This window comes from Physella acuta, unplaced genomic scaffold, assembly GCF_028476545.2.
Source record: "Physella acuta isolate Inbredline_101_S28 unplaced genomic scaffold, ASM2847654v3 ptg001126l, whole genome shotgun sequence".
NCBI classification, from domain to species: Eukaryota; Metazoa; Mollusca; class Gastropoda; family Physidae; genus Physella; species Physella acuta.
Genome location: NW_026732643.1, coordinates 120,969 through 146,833, shown reverse-complemented (window position 1 = coordinate 146,833; position 25,865 = coordinate 120,969). Strand labels below are relative to the sequence as shown.

Here is a 25,865-nt window from a genome sequence, read left to right as displayed (position 1 = left end):
CCTATCCGCACAGCCCTACAAGCCACATATAAATCCTATCCGCACAGCCCTACAAGCCCCATATAAATCCTATCCGCACAGCCCTACAAGCCCCATATAAATCCTATCCGCACAGCCCTACAAGCCACATATAAATCCTATCCGCACAACACTACAAGCCCCATATAAATCCTATCCGCACAGCCCTACAAGCCCCATATAAATCCTATCCGCACAGCCCTACAAGCCCCATATAAATCCTATCCGCACAGCCCTACAAGCCCCATATAAATCCTATCTTCACTACCCCACATACGGAACACGACCTCTACACCAATCAACATGTATTTAATAAACAATGTCTTGACATGTTAATATTGCCTCTAAAACTTTTAACACAACAAAGGGACGGCAATTCTCTGTCTGAATGGCCATTAGAAATCGTTATTCAATCTGGCTTTTTATTATCTTGTGTCCTCTGTTATTTTGTTTTGTGGGTTTTTAAGTTAGAGTTTTTAAAAAAAGATTCTAGTGGCATCTAGAATTTGTTTTATAGACTTCTCATTAAAAGTTAACGAACATCTGTTAGCTAGAATTCGTTGATAGGTTCATCATTACAAGTTAATAAAAATCTGTTAGCTAGAATTAGTTGATAGGTTCATCATTACAAGTTAACAAAAATCTGTTAGCTAGAATTAGTTGATAGGTTCATCATTACAAGTTAACAAAAATCTGTTAGCTAGAATTAGTTGATAGGTTCATCATTATTGTAAACAGAAATCTAAGCTGTGTGTGTTCTGTGAGATAGAGAGGTCGTCGGCTAACTTGCTATAAATCATGCTACTGTGTCTCCTCGATTCTGAAATGTGATCTGTTCATAGCCTCCCTTTTAGCACGAAATATACAGTTAAATATCTGACAGGACAGCTTAACCGTGTGTTGTCTTACAGCGCATCCCCTCCTCGTGTTGTCTGACAGGACAGCTTAACCTCGTGTTGTCTGACAGGACAGCTTAACCTCGTGTTGTCTGACAGGACAGCTTAACCTCGTGTTGTCTGATAGGACAGCTTAACCTCGTGTTGTCTGACAGGACAGCTGCTTAACCTCGTGTTGTCTGACAGGACAGCTTAACCTCGTGTTGTCTGACAGGACAGCTGCTTAACCTCGTGTTGTCTGACAGGACAGCTGCTTAACCTCGTGTTGTCTGACAGGACAGCTGCTTAACCTCGTGTTGTCTGACAGGACAGCTGCTTAACCTCGTGTTGTCTGACAGGACAGCTGCTTAACCTCGTGTTGTCTGACAGGACAGCTTAACCTCGTGTTGTCTGACAGGACAGCTTAACCTCGTGTTGTCTGACAGGACAGCTTAACCTCGTGTTGTCTGACAGGACAGCTTAACCTCGTGTTGTCTGACAGGACAGCTTAACCTCGTGTTGTCTGACAGGACAGCTTAACCTCGTGTTGTCTGACAGGACAGCTTAACCTCGTGTTGTCTGACAGGACAGCTTAACCTCGTGTTGTCTGACAGCACACCCTACCCTAACGCCTAACACATTGCGAGGTTTGACAACACACCTTCCTCATAAGTGTCCTAGTTGTTGGACACACGGTGCGCACCGTGAATGGACCAAGCCGTATATGAAATCGATCCCCACCATAGCGCTACAATCAACCCTGCCCGTGTCTTGTATTAATTGCAATATGATTGAGTTGGGTTGTTACTGCTTCGGTTCAAGCACCAGGTCTAGGTAAAACGATTATTAGCCGTATGGTGTGTTCCCCATAGCGTCTCGGGGTCAGAGGTCACTAGGTTTGTAAGCTCTTTATGAAGAAAGTCGGGAATATGGGTCGGTGCATGTTGGGAGTGAGAGAAGTAGGTCAGCTTTGTTGTCATTTGTTCTTGTGATGGATATTGTCTTGAACTACAATCACACGACCTATTTAAACCGCCATCTGGCGTGGCCATCGCTTTGGAGTTCTAATTAAATAACGTCTTTACTGTTTTGTCAAAGGCGAACATCATCTCTCTCTCTTTTGGCTTCCCGACCCGATACATTGAAAGAAGCATACTGTGAGCCTGATTATAGCATCATTCACGTGTATGTTTACATAGTGTGTACATGAAGTGTTTAATATTCAAAATGGGGCGTACGCAAATGACGACACACTTTTAGGGGAAGGGGATGAGGTTCCGACTTGGGAGGGATAGGATGCAGAAATTGTGACAGAACACTTGTTCATTTTAAAATAATCGATTGGATTATTTTGGAACTAGATGATGGCAGTTTAATTTTTATACAATTATGTGTGAGTCAATTATTAAAAAATATTTTGATCTATACAATGCTTTAAAGGGAAGGGGAGTGGGTGTAATCCTGAAGTGTGACGTCGTTGTTGGCAAGGAGTGGGGTTGACTGTGACAATTTGAGGGTGGGGGGACTAAATAGTGTCAATGTGCCGTCATTTATAAATGTCCCCCAACGAACTTTTAGTCTACAATTAACTAGTAATGGAGTTTGTTGTGGTTATAGCCTCTACAGTCCTTAATACTTATATTCTAGTATGTGTGATTTTAGTGGAGTTGTCTTGTTTTGTTGAACTTGATAGAACCAATGGTTATGATGACCCAGCATTAAGCAATGACATGTATCAGTTGTCATCTAACATGACGAGCCAGACAGAAGAGCACGATTAGGACCAGCTAAATTTAAATTTGTTTTCCTTTTGGATTTTAAAAAAAATAATTCTTTTACCCACAAAAACTAGTTATCCCCACAGAGGCCTACAACTAGAGTTATCTTATCATTGTGTTATTTTAGTGAAGTTTTATTCAGTTAGAACACACAAGTTTTGTAAATATTGTGTCTAAAATATTTAGCACACTAAGACCCACAGCCACCGTTCACATGAATATAAGTTGTTCCCCCCTCCCCAACACAACCCTTTCACACTTCCCGGCAGCTACATCCAGGGCACCGTTCAACACCCTCCCTCACATAAAATCATTGCCCAATACCCAGAAAGAAAGGATCTTGTTACCCCACGAGCATGCTTTCCTTGTGGTACTTCTGATCAAACTACATTTGCTGACAGTTTTATAGAAGCTACACGTCCAACTCTTGTAAGCCTAGTGCGCCTAATGCTGCCTGTTGTATAAGAGCTGCCGTAGCCCATCCATTTTTTGTTAGCACGTTATGGACACCAAGTAATTAGAACAATGTACAGTGTGTGACTACAGTCGGACAAATTTCTAGCACGTTATGGAAACCAAGTAATTAGAACAATGTACAGTGTGTGACTACAGTCGGACAAATTTCTAGCACGTTATGGACACCAAGTAATTAGAACAATGTACAGTGTTTGACTACAGTCTGACAAAACTCTAGCCCGTTATGGACACCAAGTAATTAGAACAATGTACAGTGTGTGACTACAGTCGGACAAATTTCTAGCACGTTATGGACACCAAGTAATTAAAACTCCCTATGTTTTCAGTCGTAGCAGACTTTAAAAGCAAACACCTGTGGCTAAAACATGAATAGTAAGAGGTATTAAGACACACAAAGTAATTCGGGGGCACTGCAGTATTATATAAAAATATCTTCAAACATGTTATGGGGCAATACTCTTGTCCAGCCTACGCGAGAGGACGATTTGTATAGGGTAGTTAAAATAAATAATTTAAAAAAAGTGAAACTATTGAAATCCACATAACAATGTTAATTCGACTGTTGGGCTGGCATCTCATGTGTAGTATTCACCCCCTCCCCGGGGATCGATTGATTTAAAAACACGTGCCCCAGTGCCCCACGCAGAGAAGGGTCGCTGTCCATTTTATTATTACAGTTAGTTACAACATTGTACTCACCCATTAGCACTACAACATTGTACTCGCCCAATAGCACTACAACATTGTACTCACACAATAGCACTACAACATTGTACTCGCCCATAGCACTACAACATTGTACTCACACCATAGCACTACAACATTGTACTCACACCATAGCACTACAACATTGTACTCACACCATAGCACTACAACATTGTACTCACACCATAGCACTACAACATTGTACTCGCCCAATAGCACTACAACATTGTACTCGCCCAATAGCACTACAACATTGTACTCGCCCATAGCACTACAACATTGTACTCGTCCATTAGCACTACAACATTGTACTCACCCATTAGCACTACAACATTGTACTCACCCAATAGCACTACAACACTGTACTCACACAATAGCACTACAACATTGTACTGACCCAATAGAACTTCACATTGTACTCACACCATAGCACTACAACATTGTACTGACCCAATAGCACTACACCTTTGTACTCACACAATAGCACTACAACATTGTACTCACACCATAGCACTACACCATTGTACTGACCCAATAGCACTACAACATTGTACTCGCCCAATAGCACTACAACATTGTACTCACACAATAGCACTACAACATTGTACTCGCCCAATAGCACTACAACATTGTACTCACACCATAGCACTACAACATTGTACCCACACCATAACACTACAACATTGTACTCACACAATAGCACTACAACATTGTACTCACACAATAGCACTACAACATTGTACTCACCCAATAGCACTACAACACTGTACTCACACAATAGCACTACAACATTGTACTGACCCAATAGAACTTCACATTGTACTCACACCATAGCACTACAACATTGTACTGACCCAATAGCACTACACCTTTGTACTCACACAATAGCACTACAACATTGTACTCACACCATAGCACTACACCATTGTACTCACACAATAGCACTACAACATTGTACTCACACCATAGCACTACAACATTGTACCCACACCATAGCACTACAACATTGTACTTGTCCATTAGCACTAGAACATTGTACTCACACAATAGCACTACAACATTGTACTCGTCCATTAGCACTACAACATTGTACTCGTCCATTAGCACTACAACATTGTACTCACACCATAGCACTACAACATTGTACTGACCCAATAGCACTACAACATTGTACTCACACAATAGCACTACAACATTGTACTCGCCCAATAGCACTACAACATTGTACTCACACCATAGCACTACAACATTGTACCCACACCATAGCACTACAACATTGTAATCACACCATAGCACTACAACATTGTAATCACACCATAGCACTACAACATTGTACTGACCCAATAGAACTTCACATTGTACTCACACAATAGCACTACAACATTGTACTCACACCATAGCACTACAACATTGTACTCACACCATAGCACTACAACATTGTACTGACCCAATAGAACTTCACATTGTACTCACACAATAGCACTGAAACATTGTACTCACACAATAGCACAAAAACACATTACTCACATTAAACTCTGTACACGTATCAGACATATTTGTACACAGTCATTCACATCTGTACACACTATGTCAGACACATCTGTACACGTTAGTCGTCATTGTTTCCATACGTTAGGGACTTTTTGTGTTCCCAGTGGTGGTCACACAATGCCGTGGTTAGACGTGCTCCCAGTGGTGGTTAGACGTGTTCCCAGTGGTGGTTAGACGTGTTCCCAGTGGTAGTTAGACATGTTCCCAGTGGTGGTTAGACGTGTTCCCAGTGGTGGTTAGACGTGTTCCCAGTGGTGGTTAGACATGTTCCCAGTGGTGGTTAGACATGTTCCCAGTTGTATTTAGACATGTTCCCAGTGGAGGTAGTTATAAAAATTAATACCCAACATGGCAAGCATGTCACTTTTCTCGGTATTATTATTTGTTTTTAATTACGGAATTAAATTAATAGCTCTTGTTTGGGTAACAAGTAAATTTGAATGCCTAACTATAAAATATTGTAAACATGTAACAAAGGTAATGAAGTCCGGTTAATTAAAGCGATTAGAGCACAGACACATTTGAAAACTGCCATATATCAGCTCAATAGATAACTATTGATCTGAAAGAACACTAAAAAATAATCTATATATTAATACATGTAAATGCCTTAATTATTTTTAAGAAAGCTTTAAAAAATTCTAACGATAAAAAAATGAAGTCACAGATTAAATTCCAACTACTATATCCAGCCATATTATCCTAAAATTGAAGCGCCCCAAAACTTGATCCAACGGACGGCAGATTCTCCTAAAATTGAAGTCCCCCCCCCCCCCCCAGCCTTCCCTTGATGTTTCACCATTTTTACTTTCTCGTATATACGAAGTATATAGAAAGTATTGTAATCGTGCAAAAAAAAAAAAATCGAGATTTTTGCAAATCTCGACGTTTTACATCTCACTGATACGGAAAAACATAATTTTGCAATCTTGTCCGTATGTCTGTGTGTCCGTGTGTGTGTGTGTGTGTGTGTGTGTGTGTGTGTCCGTGTGTAAACACGATAACTTGAGTACCGTTACAGCTAGGTTGATGAAATTTCATATACAAGTATTATATCAAAATCGTAGATCCGTATCAACTTTTGTGCGATTTCGGATAACCGGAAGTGGTACTTTTTCTACTTTGAATTTTTCAAAAGCCTATAACTTGAGTACTATTTCAGATAGATAAATGAAATTTCACATGTAAGTAAAAGATCTAATTCTCTACCTTCTGTTAAATTTTGAGTAATTTCCGTTGACCGGAAGTAGTAATTTACGCTACTTCCGATTTCTCAAAAAACTAATGTAAATTTATAAAGTACTAATACTATTGCGCACTATTATACACACCTTTATTAGGCGTTCGCTTGGTGCGCAATTGTTTTTTACTGAGATTCTATTCTATTTTTAAAAGTTTCAGTATTTAAAATGGATTAAAGATCATAACTATATCCCCAGTTACCATCCCCTGTTGTTTTATATAAGAATATTCGAGAAAGTTTAGGGGAGATCACTACCGGTTTATTGTCGTAGTAATTGATCCAAAAAGGCAGGATATTCTGCTATTGATTTTATGACACTAAGTTTTCCATCTATTTTACTGCAGTCAAGCGTTCAGAGAGGAGATTGTCGGTCTAGGCTCAGTCGACTCGCCAGGTTAGGGACTGTCCAAAGTTACTAGATCTCAGTACAGTTTTCATGAGCTTATATCGGTCGGAATAACTGAGAGTATACACTTTTGCTGCTAATTGATAAATCTGCTGTATTTTGGGCTGGATTGTTTATAAAATAATAAAAAATATAAAATTATTATTAGAAGTACGTAACAGTTTGTGGGATATAGAAAAAGGTCTAATGACGTCTATTGGATACCCCTGATGAAACCAGCTGTTGTGTTCAGTCACACAGGTCCCATAGGCGCAGCGTATACACGAGAAGCCCATTTACAAGTAGTGTTGCTCACGCCAGCAGATGGTTGATGGTGACATGCAGTCAGATGGTTGGTGGTGACTTGTCATCAGATGATTGATGGTGACATGCAGTCAGATTGTTGGTGGTGACTTGTCATCAGATGATTGGTGGTGACATGCCATCATATGGTTGGTGGTGACATGTCGTCAGATGGTTGGTGGTGACATGCCATCAGATGGTTGGTGGTGACATGCAGTCAGATGGTTGGTGGTGACATGCAGTCAGATGGTTGGTGGTGACTTGTTATCAGATGGTTGATGGTGACATGCCATCAGATGGTTGATGGTGACATGCCATCAGATGGTTGGTGGTGACATGATATCTGATGGTTGGTGGTGACATGCCATCAGATGGTTGATGGTGACATGTCATCATATGATTGGTGGTGACATGCCATCATATGATTGGTGGTGACATGCCATCATATGATTGGTGGTGACATGCCATCAGATGGTTGATGGTGACATGCATTCAGATGGTTGGTGGTGACTTGTCATCATATGGTTGGTGGTGACATCATATGGTTGGTGGTGACATCAGATGGTTGGTGGTGACATGCCGTCAGATGGTTGGTGGTGACATGCCATCATATGGTTGGTGGTGACATGCCATCATATGATTGGTGGTGACATCATATGGTTGGTGGTGACATCAGATGGTTGGTGGTGACTTGTCATCAGATGATTGATGGTGACATGCCATCAGATGGTTGATGGTGACATGCATTCAGATGGTTGGTGGTGACTTGTCATCATATGGTTGGTGGTGACATCATATGGTTGGTGGTGACATCAGATGGTTGGTGGTGACATGCCGTCAGATGGTTGGTGGTGACATGCCATCATATGGTTGGTGGTGACATGCCATCATATGATTGGTGGTGACATCATATGGTTGGTGGTGACATCAGATGGTTGGTGGTGACTTGTCATCAGATGATTGATGGTGACATGCCATCATATGGTTGGTGGTGACATGCCATCATATGGTTGGTGGTGACATGCCATCATATGGTTGGTGGTGACATGCCATCATATGGTTGGTGGTGACATCAGATGGTTGGTGGTGACATCAGATGGTTGGTGGTGACATGCCATCATATGGTTGGTGGTGACATGCCATCATATGGTTGGTGGTGACATGCCATCATATGGTTGGTGGTGACATGCCGTCATATGGTTGGTGGTGACATGCCGTCAGATGGTTGGTGGTGACATGCCGTCATATAGTTGGTGGTGACATGCCGTCATATAGTTGGTGGTGACATGCCGTCAGATGGTTGGTTGTGACATGCCGTCAGATGGTTGGTGGTGACATGCCGTCATATGGTTGGTGGTGGCATGCCATCAGATGGTTCGTTGCGCAATTTTATATGCTTACTGTATGAAAATCATAAGTAAGCAAAAAGAAGGTATCAAACAGGACAGGTTGAATAAAATGGCGGCGTGTCTATTTACGGCGTGTTGAATGGGGTCATATCAACGGTTCATTGCTTCGAGACTAGTGTGCATTATCTAAGAAGTCATTGACCTGGCAGCAGAAACGGTTACTGTCAATGGTTCTCAATTCATAAACCAATGTGTCACTGTCAAGGAAGAAATTGCTGGGATTGATGTTTTAAAAGTAGCAAAGGCAGAGAATGAAAGTGTCTTTTTTTCTTTTATAAAAGCTCCATTCTATTAAATTACACCGATAATTGAACCTGTAAATGGGCCACCGTGGATACAAACAGGTTCCGCCGGTGGGAACCTGAATATTGAAGCTAATTCACTCAAACTGGAGCGCTCTAGTAGTTTTCTAGTGATGATGCTTGGATAAAAATCATCGTACCCAGCATAGTGACTACACTAGACACAGAAATAGCTCCAAATTGTCCTTCAGACTCTTCGCATCCAGCAGTAATGTTGATGATTTGTATTAATATTTCAGCGCTACTAGCTATTGATTTTTGCCGTATCAGGATATAGCGTAAGGCACTAGGATATTTAATCCCGGTTAAAATGCTAAAAAAGCGTCATGAACAATAAACTGGAACGTGAACTTTTTCAACCAACAGTCCTCGGGTGTTTCAGTCACTGCTAGGCTCTCATCTTCTCTCAAGACGTATGTTTCACCACAGTGCATTTGATGGTGTCAGCGTCAAGTTGTCAAATGTTTCCTGCTAAAATTATCCATGTTTTTGCATCCGTACGTCATTCAAAAAATAAATATGCAATGAGCCTTTCATTTTCACTTTTTTGCCTATATGATAAAATGTACTGCTAAATCTCACCCCTCTTTGTAAAGGAGTCTTCATTTCTCTTTACATAGCACGACGTGTTAGATTTATTTCTATTTATCTAAACAGGACCTCTTACTTTTTTGGGCTGTAGGAATTATCTTTAGTGAAGTCCACCTTTCAGACCTAGATCCATAGGGCAGATGAAGTAGAGTTCATTTGTTTCTTGACCTCGGCATATGAAGAAATAATTTGATAAGCGCTATATCCAGTCGTGTTTGCTCCTCCTAGCGTGAGTCAGTTACCCATCAGAGCTGGGTGGACTCAGGGACTCCCTGCATTCACGTGTCCAGACCGTGATCCGATCTCGAGACATTCGGTCTAGCAGTCGAGCGCTCTACCACTCGACTACGCCGTCCCACTTGGCTACGGTAATACAATTTAAAAAATTCCTTCGCTATAACTGACTCTATTTTTTTAAAAAGGGAGACTATAAAATAGTAACCATCACTTTGTGTCAGAAAAGGCTCACGGATGTTGTATACAAATCTGCGAGCCTAGACGGACAATAACATATGGCAGACATTTAACGTTTTAATAGACCGACCGCACGCCACTGACCGGGTTTTAAAGCATTGAATTACTTTGAGTCGTGGAGGGTGCTGATTTGATTTAAAAACGGTAGGATAGGAAATAATTGATGTGGTTAACTTTCTATTATATTTTTACAATTTCCAGGGGCTAATTTTTTAGATGGTCGCGCATGAATTCTCGTAGCGACTATGACGTGGGTTTACCCATCTGTTTTTGTATTTATATTTTAGCTTGATATCGCGTGCACTTGTCCTCACCGAGAATGCCGAGCTTGGAGTTGGAGGCCGTGTTACAACTGAAGTTTGTAGTCTCGATGTCTGTTCATCACGGAGAATGCCGAGCTTGGAGGCCGTGTTACAACTGAAGTTTGTAGTCTCGATGTCTGTTCATCACGGAGAATGCCGAGCTTGGAGGCCGTGTTACAACTGAAGTTTGTAGTCTCGATGTCTGTTCATCACGGAGAATGCCGAGCTTGGAGTTGGAGGCCGTGTTACAACTGAAGTTTGTAGTCTCGATGTCCACCGCGGAGATGTCGATCCCAGCTTAACTTGCAATCGCGTGAAATGGCAATTGGTTAATCCGCCTATTAGAAAACGTGGTCGGCTACATACAGACTCACGGTCTCTCACCTGTAGGCAACCTGCACCCACACACCAGGTAACCCCGGGTGTTTCCTGCAGTGTTCCATTCATAGAACACGCCGACACGACACACCTGTCCACCGCTAGCTTATGCTGTGAGCGCTGTGGGAACCGGCGCACGCTCACGGGCAGGAATGCCAGACCACAGTTAGAAGCTCTTGCCCATAGACTTTCTCGTTTCGAACGAACCTCGCGGTTTGCGTAATGTCTATACCCACGGCGTCAACTCAGTTTGGTGTCCTTGTAAGTTGCAAGATACACAAGCTGACGACAATACACCCTGTTTATACACGCTTCAAGTCGGTCTTGGTCGTTCTTAAACTCATCCTTTTAGGTAGTGTCCTAAGGAATCTATAGCCAAATGGAGGTGGGGTGTGATATTAACAGAAACTAGGACCTGTCCACAATTCTGGGTCACATTCACGCATCTATATTCGCGCACACCAAAACCTGGCAAGATTGCTTACGAAATCACCGATAGTAGTGTTACAGCTGTTTACTCTGTCACCGTCCCACAGTGTACTACACGGCTGTTGTGTCACCGTGTTAGTGTACCACACGGCTGTTCTGACACCGTGCCACAGTGTACCATACGTCTGCCCAAGACTCATCAAATATTTACAACCAATGTGAAGAAAGTCACGGGCACGTAGTGTTTCTCGCATTGTATTGTCCGGCTTCTACATGACTTGGTGCACCCTTATCAATTATAAAACACGCTTTCCTTCAGTTCTGGCAGTTTTTCATCTGTTTCGAATGATGGTAATTGTAACCTCGGATTGCCATGTGTCCCTGTCGTGGCTTAGTCTCCTCAAATTGGCTATAGCATGTGTGCCATTAGACTTCGAATAGCATGTGTGCCATTAGACTTCGAATAGCATGTGTGCCCTTAGACTTCGAATAGCATGTGTGCCCTTAGACTTCGAATAGCATGTGTGTCCTTAGACTTCGAATAGCATGTGTGCCCTTAGACTTCGAATAGCATGTGTGCCCTTAGATTTCGAATAGCATGTGTGTCCTTAGACTTCGAATAGCATGTGTGCCCTTAGACTTCGAATAGCATGTGTGCCCTTAGACTTCGAATAGCTTGTGTGTCCTTAGACTTCGAATAGCACGTGAGTCCTTGGACTGGATATAACATGTCACTCTGTATATCCTTGGATAGTTTTTGTTCATTGATTGCCTTTGTCCTTGGCTTGTGCACGTCCTCAGCTTGTCATCGTGTGCTTGTATTGACTTGATGTCACACTCTTACTTCCTTTGATTATTTACCAAACTTACACCTCTTTGTACAGTAAGGCTGTTTGATGAATGCTCCTTACTTCTTTCATATTTATTCAAATAGCCTAATAAACCAAGTTTCAACATTTCAAACAATACAATATATTCAAACAACTATTTTCACGAACCATACGTGCTACCCCCCCCCCCCCCCCCTAAAAAAACAATAAACAAAAACACTATTTCATTTTATACCTTTTTATCTTTTCCACATTACCACACCAGTCACCGCAATAGCGGCGTATAGAACATGACGCAAAACCTCACCGGTTAAATAACACAAACAACTGATGACGCAATATTTCCTCGAAATAAAACGTATTACCTTTTATAAAGCAGGAGAATGGAGTTTGTTGACGTAAATAAAACTACAACACAACAAGGAGCTGAAATAAACCTGAATCCAATTATAGAACGGCGGATCAGGGCAGTTGTCTAGTTTTTTATGCGGAATTTTATTTTCATCTTCCCAACCGTTTGATCCCACCCCAGCCATAAACTCATTACAGTCGTATTGATTTTTTTCGGATGACACTAATTAATTCAAGGGCGCAAACCTATAAAGGTTGTAAATGAAGGGAAATCACTCCTTGCCATTATCAGGAAATATCACCATCCGCCAGTCAGTTAAAAGTTCTCAAAGAAGCCTTATGCGTCACAACTACTTAGGACGAATAGCGAGGTATCCCTACAAATATCCAGGGGTTATTTCCAGATTCTCTGATTGACACTTTATTCTCTCCATTTCTTCTCTCCATCTTTCTAAAATAAACAAACTATTTTTATCCATCGTCGTTTTTCGTCTTATTAAAATAGTGTGGGTTGTGAGATTTATACAATTGAATGGCTGGTTTTAAGCATAAAATATTAACAACTTACTACAAATCAACTTTAGTTGCGAATGGAAATCTGGCACATTCTAGCACATTCCTTTATTACTTTTGTAGCGTATTCATGTATTACTAACTTAACACCAGGTCACTCAACTAATTATTAGAAGCAATTGACAGCTATTACTTAGTACGGAGAGAAGGAAACAGTTATATTCTGATTTAATTCACTGTTTATACGTGCACACCCACATACCAATAGGTTTAACTATACTAAATTGCAAGACAGGGTATGGAAAAGGCTGTTCAATTTGAGCAACATACCACACTATTAGTTTAATACGAATGCTACAGTCCCAGAAACCTACCATAGCCTAACATCCCATTAGGTGCTATTCTATGAATGCTACAGTCCCAGAAACCTACCAGAGCCTAACATCCCATTAGGTGCTAATTTTATGAATGCTACAGTCCCAGAAACCTACCATAGCCTAACATCCCATTAGGTGCTAATTTTATGAATGCTACAGTCCCAGAAACCTACCATAGCCTAACATCCCATTAGGTGCTAATTTTATGAATGCTACAGTCCCAGATACCTACCATAGCCTAACTATGGCAAGTGCATGTTAACTTAGAACGCCCGACGGCAGACAATGATTAGGACTGGCCAGTTAAGCGAAAAAAGAATGCACCCATTGTACTTGTATTGGGGCTCTCTGTTTGAACAGCTGATCTCAAACTGTTGGTGGCTGGGCACATAGTTATTTTAAACTTTGAAACCATGAGACCAACAGTTTACGGGCATTAACTATCTTTAAAGTTTCAGTTGTTGTAAACTGGTCGACTCTACAGTTGCTTGTGTATCCCCAGCACTAGGCTTTTTATTAGATGCGACTCTTCTGCGTCTTTCAACTAACCCTCTACACTGTCACGTGTAGCTAATGACCCAACACAAGCTGTCACGTGTAGCTAATGACCCAATCCACGCTGTCACGTGTAGCTAATGACCCAACCCAACCTGTCACGTGTAGCTAATGACCCAACACAAGCTGTCACGTGTAGCTAATGACCCAACACAAGCTGTCACGTGTAGCTAATGACCCAACCCAAGCTGTCACGTGTAGCTAATGACCCAACCCAAGCTGTCACGTGTAGCTAATGACCCAACCCAAGCTGTCGTGTGTAGCTAACGACCCAACCCAACCTGTCACGTGTAGCTAATGACCCAACACAAGCTGTCACGTGTAGCTAATGACCCAACACAAGCTGTCACGTGTAGCTAATGACCCAATCCACGCTGTCACGTGTAGCTAATGACCCAACCCAACCTGTCACGTGTAGCTAATGACCCAACACAAGCTGTCACGTGTAGCTAATGACCCAACACAAGCTGTCACGTGTAGCTAATGACCCAACCCAAGCTGTCACGTGTAGCTAATGACCCAACCCAAGCTGTCACGTGTAGCTAATGACCCAACCCAAGCTGTCGTGTGTAGCTAACGACCCAACCCAACCTGTCACGTGTAGCTAATGACCCAACACAAGCTGTCACGTGTAGCTAATGACCCAACACAAGCTGTCACGTGTAGCTAATGACCCAACCCAAGCTGTCACGTGTAGCTAATGACCCAACACAAGCTGTCACGTGTAGCTAATGACCCAACCCCAGCTGTCACGTGTAGCTAATGACCCAACCCCAGCTGTCACGTGTAGCTAATGACCCAATCCACGCTGTCACGTGTAGCTAATGACCCAACACAAGCTGTCACGTGTAGTTAATGACCCAACACAAGCTGTCACGTGTAGCTAATGACCCAACACAAGCTGTCACGTGTAGCTAATGACCCAACACAAGCTGTCACGTGTAGCTAATGACCCAACACAAGCTGTCACGTGTAGCTAATGACCCAACCCCAGCTGTCACGTGTAGCTAATGACCCAACCCCAGCTGTCACGTGTAGCTAATGACCCAATCCACGCTGTCACGTGTAGCTAATGACCCAACACAAGCTGTCACGTGTAGCTAATGACCCAACACAAGCTGTCACGTGTAGCTAATGACCCAACACAAGCTGTCACGTGTAGCTAATGACCCAAGCTGTCACGTGTAGCTAATGACCCAATCCACGCTGTCACGTGTAGCTAATGACCCAACCCAAGCTGTCACGTGTAGCTAATGACCCAACACAAGCTGTCACGTGTAGCTAATGACCCAACCCCAGCTGTCACGTGTAGCTAATGACCCAACCCCAGCTGTCACGTGTAGCTAATGACCCAATCCACGCTGTCACGTGTAGCTAATGACCCAACACAAGCTGTCACGTGTAGCTAATGACCCAACACAAGCTGTCACGTGTAGCTAATGACCCAACACAAGCTGTCACGTGTAGCTAATGACCCAACACAAGCTGTCACGTGTAGCTAATGACCCAACACAAGCTGTCACGTGTAGCTAATGACCCAACCCCAGCTGTCACGTGTAGCTAATGACCCAACCCCAGCTGTCACGTGTAGCTAATGACCCAATCCACGCTGTCACGTGTAGCTAATGACCCAACACAAGCTGTCACGTGTAGCTAATGACCCAACACAAGCTGTCACGTGTAGCTAATGACCCAACACAAGCTGTCACGTGTAGCTAATGACCCAAGCTGTCACGTGTAGCTAATGACCCAATCCACGCTGTCACGTGTAGCTAATGACCCAACCCAAGCTGTCACGTGTAGCTAATGACCCAACCCAACCTGTCACGTGTAGCTAATCACCCAACCCAAGTTGTCACGTTTATCTAATGCAAGTCTTGTCTGACCCAACCAACAGCCAACCCTCTAAGTTGTCACGTTTATCTAATGCAAGTCTTGTCTGACCCAGCCAACCCTATGTTGTCACGTTTATCTAATGCAAGTCTTGTCTAAGTTGTCACGTTTATCTAATGCAAGTCTTGTCTGACACAACCAACAGCCAACCCTATGTTGTCACGTTTATCTAATGCAAGTCTTGTCTGACCCAGCCAACCCTATGTTGTCACGTTTATCTAATGCAAGTCTTGTCTGATTTACAGAGCTCCCAACTTGGTACACCAGTCACATTACGAGTGGATGAGAAAGGACAAATACTGTACTGGAAAGATCAAAATAAAGTAAGTTATATTTGTCTTTTTCTCTGCTTAATGCAGTCAGGTGTGAAAGTATTATTGAGAATATTTCTCTGTGATTCTCACCATTCTCTGTAACCCAATGACTTACCCAACTGGTGACACCAAACACTGCTGTCAATGACTTACTGGTGACACCAAACACTGCTGTCAATGACTTACCTAAACTGGTGACACCAAACACTGCTGTCAATGACTTACCCAACTGGTGACACCAAACACTGGGGTCAATGGTGACACCAAACACTGCTGTCAATGACTTACTGGTGACACCAAACACTGCTGTCAATGACTTACCCAACTGGTGACACCAAACACTGGGGTCAATGGTGACACCAAACACTGCTGTCAATGACTTACTGGTGACACCAAACACTGCTGTCAATGACTTACCCAAATGGTGACACCAAACACTGCTGTCAATGACTTACTGGTGACACCAAACACTGCTGTCAATGACTTACCCAACTGGTGACACCAAACACTGCTGTCAATGACTTACCTAAACTGGTGACACCAAACACTGCTGTCAATGACTTACTGGTGACACCAAACACTGCTGTCAATGACTTACCCAACTGGTGACACCAAACACTGGGGTCAATGGTGACACCAAACACTGCTGTCAATGACTTACCCAACTGGTGACACCAAACACTCCTGCCAATGACTTACTGGTGACACCAAACACTGCTGTCAATGACTTACCCAACTGGTGACACCAAACACTGCTGTCAATGACTTACTGGTGACACCAAACACTGCTGTCAATGACTTACCTAAACTGGTGACACCAAACACTGCTGTCAATGACTTACCCAACTGGTGACACCAAACACTGCTGTCAATGACTTACCTAAACTGGTGACACCAAACACTGCTGTCAATGACTTACCTAAACTGGTGACACCAAACACTGCTGTCAATGACTTACCCAACTGGTGACACCAAACACTGGGGTCAATGGTGACACCAAACACTGCTGTCAATGACTTACCCAACTGGTGACACCAAACACTGCTGTCAATGACTTACTGGTGACACCAAACACTGCTGTCAATGACTTACTGGTGACACCAAACACTGCTGTCAATGACTTACCTAAACTGGTGACACCAAACACTGCTGTCAATGACTTACCCAACTGGTGACACCAAACACTGCTGTCAATGACTTACCTAAACTGGTGACACCAAACACTGCTGTCAATGACTTACCTAAACTGGTGACACCAAACACTGCTGTCAATGACTTACTGGTGACACCAAACACTGCTGTCAATGACTTACCTAAACTGGTGACACCAAACACTGCTGTCAATGACTTACCTAAACTGGTGACACCAAATACTGCTGTCAATGACTTACCTAAACTGGTGACACCAAATACTGCTGTCAATGACTTACCTAAACTGGTGACACCAAACACTGCTGTCAATGACTAACCTAAACTGGTGACACCAAACACTGCTGTCAATGGTGACACCAAACACTGCTGTCAATGACTTACCTAAACTGGTGACACCAAAGACTGCTGTCAATGAGTTACCAAACAGCTGACTACACTGTGTTTCTATCCACATCACCAGGAGATGGACTACCTGGATATAACAAAAATCAAAGACACGAGGACTGGTAGCCAGGTGAAAACACCCAAGGTAGGTTGTGTGTACAGTGTGTGTGTATGTGTGTACAGTGTGTTGTGATGCGTCTATTTTCTTGTCAGCTCTCCACCTTAATGAACTGTGGCTAGTTTAGTTGTTGTAATAATTGTAAAACTATTATCACCTGAAGACCTAACGTTAGTTATATATTTTGACCAAAGATCTAGTTATAATAATTGTAACATTTGACCACCTCAAAGATCTCCGGCTAAATATAATTGTAATCTTTTGACCAAAAATCTCTGGCTAGTTATAACTAATGTAAAATTTGACCACACAAGACCGTTATGGCGCTTATAAGATTTGAAAGCGTGATTAAAACTTGAGCTCGTGATGTCTGCAGCAGCCATCGCTAACCCTCATGTGTTAAAACTGATGGTCAAAGAAGACCAATGGCGGCCTATTGACTCGCTTTTTTATGGATACCCTCTCTGATTGTACATTTTACACCACAAGGAATTATATAAATAGAACAAAAACGTCTCGAAACTTTGTACTTTTCCAAAAATGATACTTTTCAGTCTAATGAAATATATTGAAGTTGGTTTTAAATGTCTCCATTTCCTTAAACACTTACAATACACTTGAATGTCGGGGTAGATAAAGCATAGACTGGAGTGTAGAATGATGGTTCAATCATTAAAACAACCACGCAGCTCAGAATAAATGTGTCGATTTAAAACTTGAACCCATCAAAACAATAAGATGATAGCACATTGTAAGCTTGAATCCAACAACACACCAACTGTCAAAGCGATGATCTTGTATAATTTAAAAAGCAAGCTCTGTTTCTCTGGTTCCTTGTCTCTCTGGCTTATTGTCTCTCCGGCTCATTGGCCCCTTGTCTCTCTTGCTCCTTGGCTCTCTGGCTCATTGTCTCTCTGGCTCATTGGCTCTCTGGCTCCTTGGCTCTCTGGCTCCTTGGCTCTCTGGCTCATTGGCTCTCTGGCTCATTGTCTCTCTGGCTCATTGGCTCTCTGGCTCCTTGGCTCTCTGGCTCCTTGGCTCTCTGGCTCCTTGGCTCTCTGGCTCCTTGCCTCTCTGGCTCATTGTCTCTCTGGCTCATTGGCTCTCTGGCTCCTTGGCTCTCTGGCTCCTTGGCTCTCTGGCTCATTGGCTCTCTGGCTCATTGTCTCTCTGGCTCATTGGCTCTCTGGCTCCTTGGCTCTCTTGCTCCTTGGCTCTCTGGCTCCTTGGCTCTCTGGCTCCTTGCCTCTCTGGCTCATTGTCTCTCTGGCTCATTGGCTCTCTGGCTCCTTGGCTCTCTGGCTCCTTGTCACGGATTAAGTCTCTGCTTCTAACAACAACCAAAATGGTTATTTTTTTGTCTAGATGCAAATTAATAAACCTGATCGATCTGTCAAAATCAATCAGATTGGGTGTGTTGGTTTCACAGCTGTCAAGTTGTTTACAACATTGAGATGGTCCTGTCTGGATATGGCAACTGGACCAATTAACTCTGACCTTCTGACCTCAGCAATATGTTACATAATCACTTTAATTGTACCGGCCTAGCTAACTGCTTATGGACAAAGATACCTGACTGTTTAAACAGATTTCAGTCGTACATCATGTGACCCATTCATTGCAGTTTAATTGCTATTGATCATTTCCCTAACATTAGCCATTGATCTTCACAGCACGTTTTGATACTCTCAGCCTGTAAGCTTGTTGGCTCATACCTCTGTGTTGTTGTTGGCTCATACCTCTGTGTTGTTGTTGGCTCATACCTCTGTGTTGTTGTTGGCTCATACCTCTGTGTTGTTGTTGGCTCATATCTCTGTGTTGTTGTAATTGGCTCATACCTCTGTGTTGTTGTTGGCTCATACCTCTGTGTTGTTGTTGTTGGCTCATACCTTTGTGTTGTTGTTGGCTCATTCCTCTGTGTTGTTGTAATTGGCTCATTCCTCTGTGTTGTTGTAATTGGCTCATACCTCTTGTTGTTGGCTCATACCTCTTGGTTTGTTGTAATTGGCTCATACCTCTGTGTTGTTGTAATTGGCTCATACCTCTGTGTTGTTGTTGGCTCATACCTCTGTGTTGTTGTAATTGGCTCATACCTCTGTGTTGTTGTTGGCTCATACCTCTGTGTTGTTGTAATTGGCTCATACCTCGGTGTTGTTGTTGGCCCATACCTCTGTGTTGTTGTTGGCTCATACCTCTGTGTTGTTGTTGGCTCATACCTCTGTGTTGTTGTTGGCTCATACCTCTGTGTTGTTGTTGGCTCATACCTCGGTGTTGTTGTTGGCTCATACCTCTTGTTGTTGGCTCATACCTCTGTGTTGTTGTTGGCTCATACCTCTGTGTTGTTGTTGGCTCATACCTCTGTGTTGTTGTAATTGGCTCATACCTCTGTGTTGTTGTTGGCTCATACCTCTGTGTTGTTGTTGGCTCATACCTCTGTGTTGTAATTGGCTCATACCTCTGTGTTGTTGTTGGCTCATACCTCTGTGTTGTTGTTGTTGGCTCATACCTCTGTGTTGTTGTTGTCTCTTTCAAATACCACGGAACACGATATTTTTGAGAAAAGAAAGTTGCTTGTAGCAAACAAAAATGTGTGTCCATGATGAAATAAAGTCAATCAACCCATCCAAGTTTTGGTTAAAAAATTAAAGGTGATGTTAAAATATCTGTTTAGTATATATGTAAATAGTAAAGTTGCCTTAAGTTCTCTGCATTTACAAATGTAATTACAAAAAAAAATGGTAGTTTTACTTTCTTGTGTACGAAGTATGGATGAGGTATTGTAATCGTGCAAAAAATAGAAATACAGATTTTTACAATCTCGACGTTTTACACCACCCTGAGTCGGAAAAACCTAGTTTTGCAATTTTGTCCGTATGCCTATGTATGTGTATGAAATGTCTGTGAACACGATAACTTGAGTACCGATACAGCTAGGTTAATGAAATTGCATATATAAGTTACATCAAAATTTGTAGTTCTGTATCAACTTTTCAGCGATTTACGGTAACCGGAAAGGGAACTTATTCTACTTTTGGTTTTTCAAAAGCCTAAAACTTGAGTACTGTTTCAGGTAGAGAGACAAAATATATATGTAAAAAAATCTAATTCTCTTCTTTCTGTCAAATTTTGAGTAAGTAGTACTTTAAGCTATTTCCGATTTCTCAAAAAAAAAAAAAATAAAAAAAAAAGAATCGCTCATTCGCTTTATTTAATGCTATAATTTCTATTTTTATTTCGGCGTGAGGCTACCCACGAGACGACACGGACCAAAACACAATGAGTCCATGTCTACAATATTAATCTGGTCCCTGTAAGCCAACTGGGCCCGTGCCATTTTTCTCCGCCGTCGTTCAAAAAATAGAAACCATTTTTAGGGTTAATCGGAAACCTGTTGTGTAATTGCTTGCAGCCTGCTCTAATTGTACCACTGGCCTTAGTGGCATGCCCTAACATTTGACCTGAATTCCCGAGCTTTGTCTAAATGTGATCTGGTGCAGTCAGTGCATGTTCGAGCCACAGTCAAACACCGTTGACAACAAGATTACTATTGATAAGACATGTTGCGCAAGAACAATTTCTCTATTCGCTTGCTTGGCTTAACACGTGATATCGTTTTAGATTGTATTGATAGATCGATCCGTAGAGCTCTGTAGCTCCCAGGACTTCCTTCTTTAACCACCAACCGTAGAGCTCTGTAGCTTCCAGGACTTCCTTCTTTAACCACCAACCGTAGAGCTCTGTAGCTTCCAGGACTTCCTTCTTTAACCACCAACCGTAGAGTTCTTGAGACGTCAGCCGTAGCAGCAGAGTTCTAGAGACGTCAACCGTAGCAGTAGAGTTCTAGAGACGTCAACCGTAGCAGTAGAGTTCTAGAGACGTCAACCGTAGCAGTAGAGTTCTAGAGACGTCAACCGTAGCAGTAGAGTTCTAGAGACGTCAACCGTAGCAGTAGAGTTCTAGAGACGTCAACCGTAGCAGCAGAGTTCTAGAGACGTCAACCGTAGCAGCAGAGTTCTAGAGACGTCAACCGTAGCAGCAGAGTTCTAGAGACGTCAACCGTAGCAGCAGAGTTCTAGAGACGTCAACCGTAGCAGCAGAGTTCTAGAGACGTCAACCGTAGCAGCAGAGTTCTAGAGACGTCAACCGTAGCAGCAGAGTTCTAGAGACGTCAACCGTAGCAGCAGAGTTCTAGAGACGTCAACCGTAGCAGCAGAGTTCTAGAGACGTCAACCGTAGCAGCAGAGTTCTAGAGACGTCAACCGTAGCAGCAGAGTTCTAGAGACGTCAACCGTAGCAGTAGAGTTCTAGAGACGTCAACCGTAGCAGTAGAGTTCTAGAGACGTCAACCGTAGCAGTAGAGTTCTAGAGACGTCAACCGTAGCAGTAGAGTTCTAGAGACGTCAACCGTAGCAGTAGAGTTCTAGAGACGTCAACCGTAGCAGTAGAGTTCTAGAGACGTCAACCGTAGCAGTAGAGTTCTAGAGACGTCAACCGTAGCAGTAGAGTTCTAGAGACGTCAACCGTAGCAGTAGAGTTCTAGAGACGTCAACCGTAGCAGTAGAGTTCTAGAGACGTCAACCGTAGCAGTAGAGTTCTAGAGACGTCAACCGTAGCAGTAGAGTTCTAGAGGCGTCAACCGTAGCAGTAGCGTTCTAGAGGCGTCAAACGTAGCAGCAGAGTTCTAGAGGCGTCAACCGTAGCAGTAGAGTTCTAGAGGCGTCAACCGTAGCAGCAGAGTTCTAGAGGCGTCAACCGTAGCAGTAGAGTTCTAGAGACGTCAACCGTAGCAGTAGAGTTCTAGAGACGTCAACTGTAGCAGTAGAGTTCTAGAGACGTCAACTGTAGCAGTAGAGTTCTAGAGACGTCAACCGTAGCAGTAGAGTTCTAGAGACGTCAACCGTAGCAGTAGAGTTCTAGAGACGTCAACCGTAGCAGTAGAGTTCTAGAGACGTCAACCGTAGCAGTAGAGTTCTAGAGACGTCAACCGTAGCAGTAGAGTTCTAGAGACGTCAACCGTAGCAGTAGAGTTCTAGAGACGTCAACCGTAGCAGTAGAGTTCTAGAGACGTCAACCGTAGCAGTAGAGTTCTAGAGACGTCAACCGTAGCAGTAGAGTTCTAGAGACGTCAACCGTAGCAGTAGAGTTCTAGAGACGTCAACCGTAGCAGTAGAGTTCTAGAGACGTCAACCGTAGCAGTAGAGTTCTAGAGACGTCAACCGTAGCAGTAGAGTTCTAGAGACGTCAACCGTAGCAGTAGAGTTCTAGAGACGTCAACCGTAGCAGTAGAGTTCTAGAGACGTCAACCGTAGCAGTAGAGTTCTAGAGACGTCAACCGTAGCAGTAGAGTTCTAGAGACGTCAACCGTAGCAGTAGAGTTCTAGAGACGTCAACCGTAGCAGTAGAGTTCTAGAGACGTCAACCGTAGCAGTAGAGTTCTAGAGACGTCAACCGTAGCAGTAGAGTTCTAGAGACGTCAACCGTAGCAGTAGAGTTCTAGAGACGTCAACCGTAGCAGTAGAGTTCTAGAGACGTCAACCGTAGCAGCAGAGTTCTAGAGACGTCAACCGTAGCAGCAGAGTTCTAGAGACGTCAACCGTAGCAGCAGAGTTCTAGAGACGTCAACCGTAGCAGCAGAGTTCTAGAGACGTCAACCGTAGCAGCAGAGTTCTAGAGACGTCAACCGTAGCAGCAGAGTTCTAGAGACGTCAACCGTAGCAGTAGAGTTCTAGAGACGTCAACCGTAGCAGTAGAGTTCTAGAGACGTCAACCGTAGCAGTAGAGTTCTAGAGACGTCAACCGTAGCAGTAGAGTTCTAGAGACGTCAACCGTAGCAGTAGAGTTCTAGAGACGTCAACCGTAGCAGTAGAGTTCTAGAGACGTCAACCGTAGCAGTAGAGTTCTAGAGACGTCAACCGTAGCAGTAGAGTTCTAGAGACGTCAACCGTAGCAGTAGAGTTCTAGAGACGTCAACCGTAGCAGTAGAGTTCTAGAGACGTCAACCGTAGCAGTAGAGTTCTAGAGACGTCAACCGTAGCAGTAGAGTTCTAGAGACGTCAACCGTAGCAGTAGAGTTCTAGAGACGTCAACCGTAGCAGTAGAGTTCTAGAGACGTCAACCGTAGCAGTAGAGTTCTAGAGACGTCAACCGTAGCAGTAGAGTTCTAGAGACGTCAACCGTAGCAGTAGAGTTCTAGAGACGTCAACCGTAGCAGTAGAGTTCTAGAGACGTCAACCGTAGCAGTAGAGTTCTAGAGACGTCAACCGTAGCAGTAGAGTTCTAGAGACGTCAACCCCCAAGAGTAGAGTGCTAGAGACATTTCAGATTAAGCATGACATGTCCTGTGTCATATTTTTTGAGTGAAATCGCTCTAGTCGCAACCACCGAAATACTTTTTTCATCAATTTCTTTTTTTTTTTGCAATAGGCATGAAAAGCTGGTTCCAAATGGCTCCAAATTTTTGTTGCCAGGAAGCATATTTTTCAACCAAAATTGAATACTGTGTAATAAGTACAAAATCACTTACGGTTTTATTAAGGCTAGAAGTAGTAAAACAAATAAATACTTGTAATATAATAGTAATTTAGCAAAAACTTTTATTTTTAATTTCGATTTTGCAGAGTAAGGTTCTTGTGGTGATAGGGGATGTTATATTATTTAATACAATACTTGACTATACATTATAGACCACTATTGTGTATTTAACCAAGTGAAAACAATTGTTACGTCTTTCATTGTTTTACTCTCCCTGGCCACTTCAAGTAGAGGTTGAGGGCGATTTTTTAAAAAATTTGTATGGTAAAATAATTCTAAACTCCTTAATTTCAACGGCTTATATTTAATACAAAATATGAAAATTAGTGTATTCGATGGTCCCCAAACAGCTTTAAGTTTTTAAAGTGTAACTATAATTTTTTCGCTTGCCATATTTTTTTTAAAGATTTTTTTTTTAATTTAGTATGATTACATAGACTTTTCACGACTATAAAATGTGCTTAAATTTGTGCAAAACGTTGAACAATTCACTTGTTAAGGATATTTTTAAGCAGACATCAGGCACCGAAATAGTTGACAGGATCTCTAATCCCCCCCCCCCCCCCCCCCTTGTTTTAGATGACTTTAGCCTATCGGGACCCTAGCCTGTCTAAATGTGGGATCCTGACCAGTACCCACATCCTTGATAGCAGCGCGCCATTAAAGCAACGTTAATTATTGGGCTAATTGCCGTCATTCAACGGCCGATTGCACTCCGGGCTTGTGTTTGGCACATTGCCCAGAGCTTTAAAAAAAAAGACAGGGATGGCCATTTAAGCTCCTAAACAGACATCAGTGGATGGCCATCTAAGCCCCCAGACACCAGTAGTTGGCCATCTAAGCTCCCAGACACCAGTAGTTGGCCATCTAAGCTGACAGACACCAGTAGTTGGCCATCTAAGCTGACAGACACCAGTAGTTGGCCATCTGAGCCCCCAGACACCAGTAGTTGGCCATCTATGCTCCCAGACACCAGTAGTTGGCCATCTAAGCCCCCAGACACCAGTAGTTGGCCATCTGAGCCCCCAGACACCAGTAGTTGGCCATCTATGCTCCCAGACACCAGTAGTTGGCCATCTATGCTCCCAGACACCAGTAGTTGGCCATCTATGCTCCCAGACACCAGTAGTTGGCCATCTATGCTCCCAGACACCAGTAGTTGGCCATCTATGCTCCCAGACACCAGTAGTTGGCCATCTATACTCCCAGACACCAGTAGTTGGCCATCTGAGCCCCCAGACACCAGTAGTTGGCCATCTAAGCTGACAGACACCAGTAGTTGCAGATGTATGCTGTAGATGTGCGATGATGTGTGCTGCAGATGTGTGATGATGTGTACTGCAGGTGTGTGATGATGTGTACTGCAGGTGTGTGATGATGTGTACTGCAGGTGTGTGATGTGTACTGCAGGTGTGTGATGATGTGTGCTGCAGATGTGTGATGATGTTGTGACCCTTTGAATGTATGCTTTACTTGTGTGACCGCGCCATCAGTTGGTCTGACATTGAAGGTCTGTGATTGCCCTTTACTCATATGGTCCCTCGCTAAAGCCGCAGCCGATGAAGCGATCGTATTGCTGTAGACTAAAGCCGCAGCCGATGAAGCGATCGTATTGCTGTAGACCAGG

At 43.0% G+C, this 25,865-nt stretch overlaps 1 protein-coding gene across 9 annotated transcripts in view; it reads left to right on the top strand.

Annotated features, from left to right (window-relative positions):
- LOC131956060 (1-phosphatidylinositol 4,5-bisphosphate phosphodiesterase beta-1) overlaps positions 1 to 25,865 on the top strand; it is a 71,892-nt gene that overhangs the window by 10,161 nt on the left and 35,866 nt on the right. For all 9 annotated transcript variants that reach the window (XM_059320417.1, XM_059320414.1, XM_059320419.1 and 6 more), the window contains exons 3-4: positions 15,985 to 16,062; positions 17,666 to 17,734. In XM_059320417.1, the coding sequence (XP_059176400.1) occupies positions 15,985 to 16,062; positions 17,666 to 17,734 (147 nt within the window). The remainder of the gene's footprint in view (positions 1 to 15,984; positions 16,063 to 17,665; positions 17,735 to 25,865) is intronic.